Source organism: Toxorhynchites rutilus, chromosome 2, assembly GCF_029784135.1.
Source record: "Toxorhynchites rutilus septentrionalis strain SRP chromosome 2, ASM2978413v1, whole genome shotgun sequence".
Classification (NCBI taxonomy): Eukaryota; Metazoa; Arthropoda; class Insecta; order Diptera; family Culicidae; genus Toxorhynchites; species Toxorhynchites rutilus.
This window is the reverse complement of record NC_073745.1, coordinates 20,614,163-20,627,897: the sequence shown is the minus strand read 5'-3', so window position 1 is coordinate 20,627,897 and position 13,735 is coordinate 20,614,163. Positions and strand designations below refer to the sequence as shown.

The 13,735-nt window shown below is 38.0% G+C and overlaps 2 protein-coding genes across 3 annotated transcripts in view; one reads left to right on the top strand and one right to left on the bottom strand.

Annotated features, from left to right (window-relative positions):
• Positions 1 to 13,735, top strand: part of LOC129764307 (sodium-dependent transporter bedraggled) — a 289,063-nt gene that overhangs the window by 124,610 nt on the left and 150,718 nt on the right. Inside the window, exon 3 of one of the 2 annotated variants that reach the window (XM_055763266.1) lies at positions 11,886 to 11,927. The exons of the other annotated variant lie outside the window; for it this stretch is intronic. Within the exon in view, the coding sequence (XP_055619241.1) occupies positions 11,886 to 11,927 (42 nt within the window). The remainder of the gene's footprint in view (positions 1 to 11,885; positions 11,928 to 13,735) is intronic. 2 annotated transcript variants of the gene reach the window in all.
• LOC129764318 (cytochrome P450 9e2-like) lies at positions 4,025 to 8,602 on the bottom strand. Its single transcript, XM_055763281.1, has 2 exons — positions 7,922 to 8,602; positions 4,025 to 7,856 (listed from the first exon to the last, which is right to left on the bottom strand). The coding sequence occupies exons 1-2, from the start codon at positions 8,119 to 8,121 to the stop codon at positions 6,467 to 6,469; spliced, it is 1,590 nt and encodes a 529-aa protein (XP_055619256.1). The 5' UTR covers positions 8,122 to 8,602; the 3' UTR covers positions 4,025 to 6,466.

Here is a 13,735-nt window from a genome sequence, read left to right as displayed (position 1 = left end):
ATTTTTTTCTCTCTATTTTCAATATTCATTCTGGTTCGGTACTCCCGCAATCTTCCATGTTTGTTTCATAGTAATTGTCATACATCTCATATTATTATTTGAAAAATGCTTTGTGTGACATGATGAATGCTACTCCTTCCCCCTTCAGGTGTTCCAATTTCTCATTTGTCGTGTCAACTTCCTACCTTCACACTACTCTCTTATCTCTCTTATTATCTCTTCAATTTTCCCGTTGTTTATTGAATTCTCAAATGAAGAGATAGCTAGTGTTCTCCATCTATTTATTCTATTTTTTATTCATATATCATATATAATACATATCAATATTTTTAATTTTTAAATTTATTGTTTATCCCTCTTATTGTTATTATTAAATCATTTTTATTGTACATAATTTAGTTCTTCCTTAATGGAATAAATGTTCCTATTACATCATTTCAATTAATACCTAATTAAGATATCGATACTGAATAACACGTCTGAAGTTTATTTTTCAGTAGTTAGTATCCCTGCGCAAGTCGGAGATCTTTCCTTCGATCAAAAAATGTTTCAGTAATAAGCGCGATTCAAACTAGAGATACAATACAAACTACAAACTAGAAATACAATATGTGTTGCGATAACCACTCGAACATGAGAGGCTTCAGTTTTGATTCGTTATTCATCCATTTGTTTTCTATCCATCTATCATTATGCTCTATATTTCCTCAATAATTGTTGAGCTGCGCTTATTATGCTTTAGTCACATTGAATTTTTATTCTACAATATCATTCACTTCACATTCATTTCTCTTTCAAATCCAATATAGTCTTTATCGTTGTCGTATGACTAATTTTTTAGCTATATTCATTTCTTTTTCATTTTCTCGATATCTTTCGAACTATTTCAATATTATTTTTAGTTCTATTTTCATTTTTTTTTGTTTATATTGCTCTAATTTCTCATTTGTTTCGAATCCAGTAAACGATTAAGATACACTATTTCTATCCATCTATTTATCATTTTCATCTCTTGTTCACTTTTCATCAAGTCACTTTTTATACAATATTTATCCTTTTACCACCAATTTCAATATTATTCCTTTTGTCTTATTTTTTGTTCAATTTATTCATTCTCGATTCGGTTTCTAATATAATCCTGCTCTCTTGTACGCTTCTCTTTAATTTCCGTCCAATTTTCATCCAATTCTTGCTCACTTTCTCCATGTTTTTCTTTATTTAAATTATTCCAGTTCATTTCTCGTTCGATACATCAATTTAAACTTCTTGTTGGAATTGGATGCGATTCGTTATTGCAGTTATTCGAGTTTTCAAACAATTTATAGTTTTCACTTCCACTTATCACGTTCTAATTCTCACTTTCCACTTCTCACTTTTCATTTTTTAACATTTTATTTATTTTTTTCATTCATCCACTTTCTCTGTAAGCTGTACAATGTCTCATTTCTTAATTTTCAGTTTTCAGTTTAGGCTCTGTCATGGATTTCATTCTTCCTCATACAGGGTGGACTCGATTTTATACAGTAGGGTGCCAATGAAAATGGTCATTTCGTATGCCAAAAAGTTACCCCATGAAGAATGTTCCCCACCTCCAAAAACACCCTATGCAAAATATAAGCTCAATCGGACTTAAGGGAGAGTGACGAAAGCGGTCAAAGTTTGAGTTTTGTGAAAATCGAAAAATCACCCAAGTAAAGGAAATCGGGGTTTTCGAAGAAAAAAAATGGATGCCAAATGTCTCAAAATTGCATTAACTGTCAATAAAATTTTTTTTTTCGGCACTTGATCGATTTTCTGTCTGAATTTAATTTTTCATTCATCCTCTTAAAGTCATGAAATACCTTTCTCACTTAAAAAATACATATATTCGAAATCTTTCGGGAAGTTATAGAAGATCATATTTGATGAAAGAATCCATTTACGTATATGTACAAATTTCAACAATAATAGAGACAGACTTTATATTCGTTTTTCATTCAGTTCCTTTTAATTTTATTACTATTTCTTTTTTAAGTCTCCTTAGAACCTTTTCTCTTCTCTTTTTATTTTCGCTCATTTGGCTGTAATTCAATCTCTAACGATGGCTTTTATCTGATCATTTCGTATTTAATTCTTATTAACTTCCATTCCATTTATGTTTTTTTCCATAAATAATTCACTGAATTTAGTTTTTAATCGGATCACAATCACATCACATACACACTTATCATATTCGCTGTTTAGTCCGTTGTTTTCTTTTTCTCCTAATTATACTCATTCATGTTTTCATGTTCATGTTTTTATATTCGATTTTTATTGAGCTCTCATCAACTTTGAAATAAGTGTTGTTTTACTCTCTTCAGCTTTCCCGGTGATTTCTTATTATTCGCTCTTTTGGTTTCATTTCAATCACTAGAAGTTGCTTTCTTGTACATTCTTTTCGTATTTTTTCGTATTTAATTATTTTTTACTTGTTACTGACTCAACGAAGTTCTCACCCATCAATTTATTCCAGTTTCAATGCACTCTTATTGTTTAGTTATATTATCTTCATTCCGTAAATATTTTCTTGTACAATTTCCTACGGCTGACTTCTTATTATTTTTAACACATTCATATTACATTGAATTATCTTATATTCACCACTCTGTTTAGAGTTTTTTACTAAATATTTTGTTTTTTCGTCGCCGAAAATAAATTAGTTCCGTTCAAATATATTGTTTCGCTTTCAGTCTCAACAAAATTCTCATTCCTCAATAGTTTCAAATTCAATTTTAACGAACTCATTACATTTTTGTTGTTGTCATGTTTTTTTTTAGTTCGTAATAATTTTACCAATGAACTGTCAAAAGATATTTTTTTGTTGCTGTTTATTGTTGTGCTGTTTGATAGTTTTTGTTTTTCAATTTAAAATTTCAATTCAGTTCAGTGCAAAAGTTAAGTTTTTATTATTTGTTGAACAGTTGGGTTTTAATTTTGTGTTACTCGTGGAAATTCATGGAAATGGAAACTCGTGGAAATGAGCTGCGCTTATTATGCTTTAGTCACATTGAATTTTTATTCTACAAAATCATTCACTTCACATTCATTTCTCTTTCAAATCCAATATAGTCTTTATCGTTGTCGTATGACTAATTTTTTAGCTATATTCATTTCTTTTTCATTTTCTCGATATCTTTCGAACTATTTCAATATTATTTTTAGTTCTATTTTCATTTTTTTGTTTATATTGCTCTAATTTCTCATTTGTTTCGAATCCAGTAAACGATTAAGATACACTATTTCTATCCATCTATTTATCATTTTCATCTCTTGTTCACTTTTCATCAAGTCACTTTTTATACAATATTTATCCTTTTACCACCAATTTCAATATTATTCCTTTTGTCTTATTTTTTGTTCAATTTATTCATTCTCGATTCGGTTTCTAATATAATCCTGCTCTCTTGTACGCTTCTCTTTAATTTCCGTCCAATTTTCATCCAATTCTTGCTCACTTTCTCCATGTTTTTCTTTATTTAAATTATTCCAGTTCATTTCTCGTTCGATACATCAATTTAAACTTCTTGTTGGAATTGGATGCGATTCGTTATTGCAGTTATTCGAGTTTTCAAACAATTTATAGTTTTCACTTCCACTTATCACGTTCTAATTCTCACTTTCCACTTCTCACTTTTCATTTTTTAACATTTTATTTATTTTTTTCATTCATCCACTTTCTCTGTAAGCTGTACAATGTCTCATTTCTTAATTTTCAGTTTTCAGTTTAGGCTCTGTCATGGATTTCATTCTTCCTCATACAGGGTGGACTCGATTTTATACAGTAGGGTGCCAATGAAAATGGTCATTTCGTATGCCAAAAAGTTACCCCATGAAGAATGTTCCCCACCTCCAAAAACACCCTATGCAAAATATAAGCTCAATCGGACTTAAGGGAGAGTGACGAAAGCGGTCAAAGTTTGAGTTTTGTGAAAATCGAAAAATCACCCAAGTAAAGGAAATCGGGGTTTTCGAAGAAAAAAAATGGATGCCAAATGTCTCAAAATTGCATTAACTGTCAATAAAAATTTTTTTTTTCGGCACTTGATCGATTTTCTGTCTGAATTTAATTTTTCATTCATCCTCTTAAAGTCATGAAATACCTTTCTCACTTAAAAAATACATATATTCGAAATCTTTCGGGAAGTTATAGAAGATCATATTTGATGAAAGAATCCATTTACGCATATGTACAAATTTCAACAATAATAGAGACAGACTTTATATTCGTTTTTCATTCAGTTCCTTTTAATTTTATTACTATTTCTTTTTTAAGTCTCCTTAGAACCTTTTCTCTTCTCTTTTTATTTTCGCTCATTTGGCTGTAATTCAATCTCTAACGATGGCTTTTATCTGATCATTTCGTATTTAATTCTTATTAACTTCCATTCCATTTATGTTTTTTTCCATAAATAATTCACTGAATTTAGTTTTTAATCGGATCACAATCACATCACATACACACTTATCATATTCGCTGTTTAGTCCGTTGTTTTCTTTTTCTCCTAATTATACTCATTCATGTTTTCATGTTCATGTTTTTATATTCGATTTTTATTGAGCTCTCATCAACTTTGAAATAAGTGTTGTTTTACTCTCTTCAGCTTTCCCGGTGATTTCTTATTATTCGCTCTTTTGGTTTCATTTCAATCACTAGAAGTTGCTTTCTTGTACCTTCTTTTCGTATTTTTTCGTATTTAATTATTTTTTACTTGTTACTGACTCAACGAAGTTCTCACCCATCAATTTATTCCAGTTTCAATGCACTCTTATTGTTTAGTTATATTATCTTCATTCCGTAAATATTTTCTTGTACAATTTCCTACGGCTGACTTCTTATTATTTTTAACACATTCATATTACATTGAATTATCTTATATTCACCACTCTGTTTAGAGTTTTTTACTAAATATTTTGTTTTTTCGTCGCCGAAAATAAATTAGTTCCGTTCAAATATATTGTTTCGCTTTCAGTCTCAACAAAATTCTCATTCCTCAATAGTTTCAAATTCAATTTTAACGAACTCATTACATTTTTGTTGTTGTCATGTTTTTTTTTAGTTCGTAATAATTTTACCAATGAACTGTCAAAAGATATTTTTTTGTTGCTGTTTATTGTTGTGCTGTTTGATAGTTTTTGTTTTTCAATTTAAAATTTCAATTCAGTTCAGTGCAAAAGTTAAGTTTTTATTATTTGTTGAACAGTTGGGTTTTAATTTTGTGTTACTCGTGGAAATTCAGAAACGATTAAAGAGAAATCAAAACTGACACGCCATGAGTTCCGTTTACATAATATCAAAACTAGAGGAGTTTATTACGGTTGCATTCCTGGGTTGTCCAAGGATATGTCCTCCGCCGTCGCGTGTCAAAATACATTCGATTTATGGGGTTGTTCGCTTTGTCGGGCGTGCGAGAGTTCGCGTTTAAATAACGCTCCATCAATCATCGCAGTGACTCTTGACCCTCTTAAAATTCGAATCACCGCAAAATGCATAATGAAAATGGCTCGCTACTCCCTAGCGTTCATTTTATCACTATAAATAAAAGCGCTAAAAAAATCGTGTCCAAAAGCGCGGTGTAAATAAACAAAGAGATTGTAAACCAAAACAGAGAGAAATTTAGCAGTGATCAACTGCGATGTGTATGTGTGCACACGAGTGCGTGCGAAAGCGTACACATGTTTGCGGGTGTGTGCGTCAGCGTGAGTGTGTGCGTGTGTAAAGAGCAGAGAGAAGAGAGAAGAGAGAAGAGAGAAGAGAGAAGAGAGAAGAGAGAAGAGAGAAGAGAGAAGAGAGTAGAGAGAAGAGAGTAGAGAGAAGAGAGTAGAGAGTAGCGAGTAGAGAGTAGAGAGTAGAGAGTAAAGAGTAAAGAGTAGAGAGTAGAGAGTAGAGAGTAGAGAGTAGAAAGTAGAGAGTAGAGAGTAGAGAGTAGAGAGTAGAGAGTAGTGAGTATAGAGTATAGAGTAGAGACGAGAGTAGATAGACAAATTTAAATAATAAAGTTTTTTCTTATTTTTATGATTATAGGCCATTAGTGAGGGCCCTCTGATCTGGTTTTTGTGGATTTTTCGTCATAGGTAATGTTTGTTGTAGATTTTATAGAAATTAATTTGATGGATGTGCTAATTGCTATAACTTTGGGAATAGTTGAATATTGAAACAGTTTGAAACAAACAAAATTACAAATTGCTTCAAATGCACTTCAAATGTAAACGAACATCATTTTAATCGAAATAATAAAAAATAATATAAATAATAAAACTTCTAGATCAATCGAATCTACTTCTAATATTGAGATAAAAACTGATTTTGAATTTGTCAGGTCTAATATACATCTCTCTCTCTCTGTCATTTCAATACAAATATTGATCTCTGTTCTCCATCAATTTAACAGTTCATAAGTGACATTAACATAATTATATCAAACCGCCACGAAACCCACACTCGTCATCACACCCTAGGCCTGAACTCCAGATGGACTCCGTTCTCCGGGATAACCTCGACGAAACCTTTTGTCAGCACCGGTGGCACCTGAGTTTTGGCGGTTCGTTCGATCGAGAAGTGCAGCAGCAGATAGTAAACGATGGTTTTCATCATCGCTAGCCCGAAACGCGATCCGATACAGTTCCTGGGACCGATTCCAAACGGTATGAACGTGGCCGGGTCGACACTACCCTTGCGCTCATCGTTGAACCGTTCAGGGTCGAACAGATCCGGGTTCGGGAAATACTTAGGATCGTGATGTAGAGCACGGATCGGCACCCACAGGGCCGTCCCTTTATCGATCGTGAACGAGAGTCCATTGCCGTCGTCTAGCGTATAATCTTTCACACACATTCGGTCCGACGCCGGCAACGGAGGCCACTTTCGGAGTACCTCCGTCACAACCATATCCATGTACTTCATCCGTTGCATTGCATCGTAACTTAATGGCTTTCCATCGAGGGATGCGTGCGTATCCATCACCTCTACGTGTAGCCTATTTTGCACCTCTGGATTGATAGCGAGCTCGTACGTGAGGAACAACAGACTTGTTGATACCGTCTCGTAACCAGCCAGGAAAAATATCAAACACTGTGCAACTATTTCCGTATCGGAGAGCGTCTTCTGTGCTGTCCCAACGGTTGCCTCCTGCGCCGTGGCGAATCCCTCGTTCTGTTCTTTCTCCTGAGGACAGGCTTTCAATTGTCCATTCTTCGCTTGCAACAGCAACTGTATTAAATCCCGCCGAAAAAATCCCTTTCCCTCGCGTTCCTTTATGGTCGCAAAAATCAACGATTTGAAGTGACTGTTGTATCGCTCAGCAAAAATATCAATTCCCAAGCGGGCCATTAGCCACGGGCAAACCCGGAAACCGATCAGTTTCAGCACCGCACTAATCTTCTTGAAGTTCATCATATCTTTTCCCATCACATATAACTCCGTCTCCGGATCCTTCGAGGAATTCGTCTGTATCCCGAAGGTACAACTCGCGATCACATCGCTCGCATATCGCGTAAATATGTTCTTCATTTCGTACACCTGAGGACCCCGGGCGCGAGTTTCCTCCAGATAGTGCTGAACCGCGTTCTCGCTACACTCGACTATCAGCTCGTACATCTGTCGCATCTTGGAACCGGTGAAGGCCGGACTGACCGTCGCCCGCATACTCTTCCACCGCTGGCAGTCGAGGAAGCTCAGCGATCTCGCCACAAGTAAGTTCGGATGGTCGTACTCGTTCGACCCGAACACTGGCACTTGATCCGCAAAGTGATCGAAATCACGCACCATTACCCGTTTGATCAGCTCCGGATCGCGCACCACAAACACCGGGGTGACGATGTCAAACATGCCAATTATCCTGCAGACGGTGAAATGTAGAAGGTACAATGTCATGGGCTTCAATTCTGGTGCATGGGTACTTACTTGGCGCAAGGGAATACGTTGTATATCGATTCGATGAAGCCCGCAAAAGATATCTGCCTGAGCATCAACGGCCCAGTGCTACCGAACAGGAGCTTCGAAGGCAATGTTGGGATCGGTTTGTTCCGGAAGTAGTTTTTGTTTTTGGTGAGTTGATAGTAGACCAATGTTAACAGCAAACCGCACAGCAAATAGATTACCATTTTGGCAGGGAGTAATTGCTAGAACCTACCGATGCTAGGAATCACTTCGCACTGAGTTTGATTCGTGACAATGCGACGGCATATTACTTAAACAAAGTTAGGGGCGTCGGGTTCAAAAGAATAAATGTCACGTGTGGTGCATTGGTTCGTTATGTCGGAGGGTTTGTAACGCGTATACAAAGTCCTATAATACTATCGCCTTAAAGGCGCAAAACAGCTCAGTTTCTTGCAGTGTTAACTATATAGGAGCGGTGAGATATATGATTGAGAGGGCAGCACAATAATGCACAATAATGACATTTTGGAAGCAAAGGTGCACTTCGAGACGACAATTTTAGTTTTCGTTTTCGTTTTCGTTTTCGTTTTCGTTTTCGTTTTCGTTTTCGTTTTCGTTTTCGTTTTCGTTTTCGTTTTCGTTTTCGTTTTCGTTTTCGTTTTCGTTTTCGTTTTCGTTTTCGTTTTCGTTTTCGTTTTCGTTTTCGTTTTCGTTTTCGTTTTCGTTTTCGTTTTCGTTTTCGTTTTCGTTTTCGTTTTCGTTTTCGTTTTCGTTTTCGTTTTCGTTTTCGTTTTCGTTTTCGTTTTCGTTTTCGTTTTCGTTTTCGTTTTCGTTTTCGTTTTCGTTTTCGTTTTCGTTTTCGTTTTCGTTTTCGTTTTCGTTTTCGTTTTCGTTTTCGTTTTCGTTTTCGTTTTCGTTTTCGTTTTCGTTTTCGTTTTCGTTTTCGTTTTCGTTTTCGTTTTCGTTTTCGTTTTCGTTTTCGTTTTCGTTTTCGTTTTCGTTTTCGTTTTCGTTTTCGTTTTCGTTTTCGTTTTCGTTTTCGTTTTCGTTTTCGTTTTCGTTTTCGTTTTCGTTTTCGTTTTCGTTTTCGTTTTCGTTTTCGTTTTCGTTTTCGTTTTCGTCTTCTCGTCTTCTCGTCTTCTCGTCTTCTCGTCTTCTCGTCTTCTCGTCTTCTCGTCTTCTCGTCTTCTCGTCTTCTCGTCTTCTCGTCTTCTCGTCTTCTCGTCTTCTCGTCTTCTCGTCTTCTCGTCTTCTCGTCTTCTCGTCTTCTCGTCTTCTCGTCTTCTCGTCTTCTCGTCTTCTCGTCTTCTCGTCTTCTCGTCTTCTCGTCTTCTCGTCTTCTCGTCTTCTCGTCTTCTCGTCTTCTCGTCTTCTCGTCTTCTCGTCTTCTCGTCTTCTCGTCTTCTCGTCTTCTCGTCTTCTCGTCTTCTCGTCTTCTCGTCTTCTCGTCTTCTCGTCTTCTCGTCTTCTCGTCTTCTCGTCTTCTCGTCTTCTCGTCTTCTCGTCTTCTCGTCTTCTCGTCTTCTCGTCTTCTCGTCTTCTCGTCTTCTCGTCTTCTCGTCTTCTCGTCTTCTCGTCTTCTCGTCTTCTCGTCTTCTCGTCTTCTCGTCTTCTCGTCTTCTCGTCTTCTCGTCTTCTCGTCTTCTCGTCTTCTCGTCTTCTCGTCTTCTCGTCTTCTCGTCTTCTCGTCTTCTCGTCTTCTCGTCTTCTCGTCTTCTCGTCTTCTCGTCTTCTCGTCTTCTCGTCTTCTCGTCTTCTCGTCTTCTCGTCTTCTCGTCTTCTCGTCTTCTCGTCTTCTCGTCTTCTCGTCTTCTCGTCTTCTCGTCTTCTCGTCTTCTCGTCTTCTCGTCTTCTCGTCTTCTCGTCTTCTCGTCTTCTCGTCTTCTCGTCTTCTCGTCTTCTCGTCTTCTCGTCTTCTCGTCTTCTCGTCTTCTCGTCTTCTCGTCTTCTCGTCTTCTCGTCTTCTCGTCTTCTCGTCTTCTCGTCTTCTCGTCTTCTCGTCTTCTCGTCTTCTCGTCTTCTCGTCTTCTCGTCTTCTCGTCTTCTCGTCTTCTCGTCTTCTCGTCTTCTCGTCTTCTCGTCTTCTCGTCTTCTCGTCTTCTCGTCTTCTCGTCTTCTCGTCTTCTCGTCTTCTCGTCTTCTCGTCTTCTCGTCTTCTCGTCTTCTCGTCTTCTCGTCTTCTCGTCTTCTCGTCTTCTCGTCTTCTCGTCTTCTCGTCTTCTCGTCTTCTCGTCTTCTCGTCTTCTCGTCTTCTCGTCTTCTCGTCTTCTCGTCTTCTCGTCTTCTCGTCTTCTCGTCTTCTCGTCTTCTCGTCTTCTCGTCTTCTCGTCTTCTCGTCTTCTCGTCTTCTCGTCTTCTCGTCTTCTCGTCTTCTCGTCTTCTCGTCTTCTCGTCTTCTCGTCTTCTCGTCTTCTCGTCTTCTCGTCTTCTCGTCTTCTCGTCTTCTCGTCTTCTCGTCGTCCCGTCTTCTCGTCTTCTCGTCGTCCCGTCTTCTCGTCTTCTCGTCGTCCCGTCTTCTCGTCTTCTCGTCGTCCCGTCTTCTCGTCTTCTCGTCTTCTCGTCTTCTCGTCTTCTCGTCTTCTCGTCTTCTCATCTTCTCGTCTTATTAGTATTAGGTAGTCCGTCCTTGCTATGTTTTCGTGAACTTCGCCGGGGCAACCGAGATCGTGACCGTCGGCTAGATAATGTTGAGATGTTAGAGTCGGTATCAACTGTGGTTTTATTAATGAATTCAGCCGTCGTACTGAATTCCACTGCAGACGGAGTTTGGGACGTGGTTAGGTTTCCCGGGGTGTCTATGGCGTTAGGGGATGGAATGCATATGTTAGCAGCAGCCAGCGCAGCTTCCAACGCAACTATCCGCGCATCCTTGTCAGCAACCTGGCTGTCTTTTGCTTTGATCACATTTAAGAGAATGTTGATCTGCTTATCCCTCTTCGAAACTTCTTCTTGGAGGGAATGAAGATTGTCGTTCCTTTGATCAATTTCAACCAACGGCTGGTCGAATTTGGCGTTGAGTTGTGCGAAACGGGTATCGTTTCCTTCGGCGACTATAGTGGCAATGGGCTTAGCACGTTGTTTCAGGTCGTGGATTCTTCTGGCAGAGAGGTAACCGATACCCTGGTCACCATCCATCATATGTTTAATTTCGACCTTTTTTACGTACACGGGACATTTCTTGCTGTTAACGGGATGGGACTCGCTTTTGCAATGTTTGCAGTAAGGGACACCTTCACAAGGTATTCCTGGTGTGCTTGGTTGATAACCACAGCAGACGCCGCATATCGGGGTTTTGATAGAGCAACGCTTTCGCGGGAGACCATAATCGAAATATCCATAACACAACATCGGTGATGGATGATATGGCCGAGTTCGGACTCTAATCCACCCAAAGTCGATTGTTTGCGGTACCACTGTCCCCGCAATTGTGAGTACGATTATAGGAGTTACTACTATCTTGTCGCCTTTTTTCCTCGTGATCAAGTCGTTTCGTATTGCGTGGATTCCGGGTAGTACACAATGCACTTGCATTGGTTTAATGTGCGGTGTTTCGCAATTTTGATCTCAATTTCATCTTGTAAATTTGTTTAAGTGATCGTTTTAAGAGCAACAATCTGTTCCTAGTTCAGTAGTTTTAGGATATACGAGGCCTCTCTATATTCAGGTCTTGCGTCCCTGATTTTGGCACGCAGAAAACACTCCACGGAATTTCGGATTCAGAACGGTTTTTTGGGAAGCGTCTCTGACAACCCTCCAAACCGTAGAACTTGTACTTAACCGAAGTCACCGTTGGCATCTCCCCATCTGGGAAAACTCCGTCCCGTGAAGGTGTCGTCTTGGTCCAGGGTCCTTTGGATAACCTGGTAGTATGAGAGGGGGGAAAAGGGGGAAAAGTTTGATTGCTCGGACCATCCTAGAATGGAACGGTGGAAATAATGAAATTATTACATGATTGAATTTTAATTTCTATTTTCTCTTCTCTTTCCAGACAAAGCATCAGTATTTCTACGGCATGCTGCAGATCAAACAGGTAAGTTTCACGATAAAAAAAAACTGTTTCTAGTGAGTCTAAACTTTGTCACGTCACGTTGAAAAGGGTCTATATCAGAAACACGATAAGACCGGTAAAATAACTAATTTTGCAGTCACGATTGTATCCAGAATCTGATTCTTCGCCTTCTTCTTCGAAAGGCGTAGTGTCAAAATACCTAACGCTAAAAATTAAGATTTTGCTACGAAATCAATCATCAGTCTAAACCTTCAAAAAACAGGTCTCGGAAAAATCAGCCAATGGACTCGGAAACTACTGAACCGATCGACATGAAAATTGGTATGTAGGGGGTTTTTGGGGTCGGGGAAGGTTCTTATGATATTTCCAGACCCTTCCCTCTCTAAGGGGGGCTGTCATACAAATGAAACACAAATTTCTTCATTACTCGAGAGTCAAACAAGCAAACGAAACCAAATTTGGCATGTGGAAGTTTGAGGGTGCAACAAATGTTTTTACGGTGGTTGGACACTCCACCCCCTCTCTATGGGGGGGCTGCCATACAAATGAAACAAAAATTTCTGTATTACTCGAGAATTAATCAAGCAAATGGAACCGAATTAGGCATATGGAGGTTTTAGGGTGCAATAAATGTTTCTATGGTGGTTATATACTCCTCCCCCTTCTCTTAGGGGGGGGGTGTGTATGGCAGCACAAATGAAAAACAAATTTCTTCATAACTAGAAATCTAATAAAGCAAATGGAGCCAAATTTGGCATTTGAAGATTTTAGGGGGGAACGAGACGTTTCTATGGTGAATGGACATTCCTCCCCCCCCTCTCTAAGGGGAGAAGAGGGGAGCGGTCTGTCTTTTTTCTATCATTTTTTCTGTATCAAACATTTATTCCATGTAACGGAGAAACATGTTATTTGCAAGTGTTTGAAAAATCTTGAACGAGAATTGTGTCTGAAAATAATGTGATATTATAATGATGAGTTTTGATAGAAGTACTAGGATTTTTTTAGTAAAAGGTAAATTCAACGGGGTCGATTAGAAAATCAATCAATGAACAGTTCTGCGATTGGACTCATGAACTTTCGCTTAGTAAAAAAACGTGAAAGTTTGAAGGTATTGATTTTTTTTTTATTGCTATTGATAACAAAAAACAAATTTTGGGCAAGACGAAGTTTGCCGGGTCAGCTATTGTTAAATAAAAAAAAAATTTTTTGTCTAAACTTTATTCGAAGTTAGGTTTTCACATTGTTCACAGAATTAGCAATTCCATGAAAAAATAATCTGAAAAAAAATTGTCACGCTTCAATACCGCATTCTGTCCAAATATGTACACAAAAATACCATTAAAGCCATTATTACCATTTTCTTCTGTTTATTCAATCATGCAGAAGAAAACAAAAAATCACCATGTATCATGTTTAAGCACCAGTCTGAATAGTTGAGACCCACATAAATATTAGGCTGTCACAAAAGTCCTGCGGTATTTCCGCGAGGTGTCGTTGTAAGCGCGTAGTTCTAGTTGTATTCATTGTATCGAGTCATACTATAGCTTGTTGGAAAGGTATTTTTGCGCGCTATAATATAGTTCTTGACAGTGTTGTGTTTGGTTAAGTCGTTCGTGAGTTATAGTGTCGCAAATATGGAGCAAAATAAAGAGAAAATCCGACATATTTTACAGTACTACTATGACAAGGCAAAAATGCATCTCAAGCTGCCAATAAAATTTGTGCAGTTTATGGACCCGATACAGTTTCCATTTCCACCGCACAATGATGGTTTCAACGTTTTCGTTCAGGTGTAGAGGTCGTTGAAGATGCGCCACGCTCCGGAAGGC

Bases quoted from the DNA above. Each gene is read 5' to 3' on its own strand.
- LOC129764318 (XM_055763281.1), bottom strand. From the start codon at position 8,121: ATGGTAATCTATTTGCTGTGCGGTTTGCTGTTAACATTGGTCTACTAT. The intron at 7,857-7,921 runs GTAAGTACCCAT...CACCGTCTGCAG, and splicing joins AACGTATTCCCTTGCGCCAA to GATAATTGGCATGTTTGACA.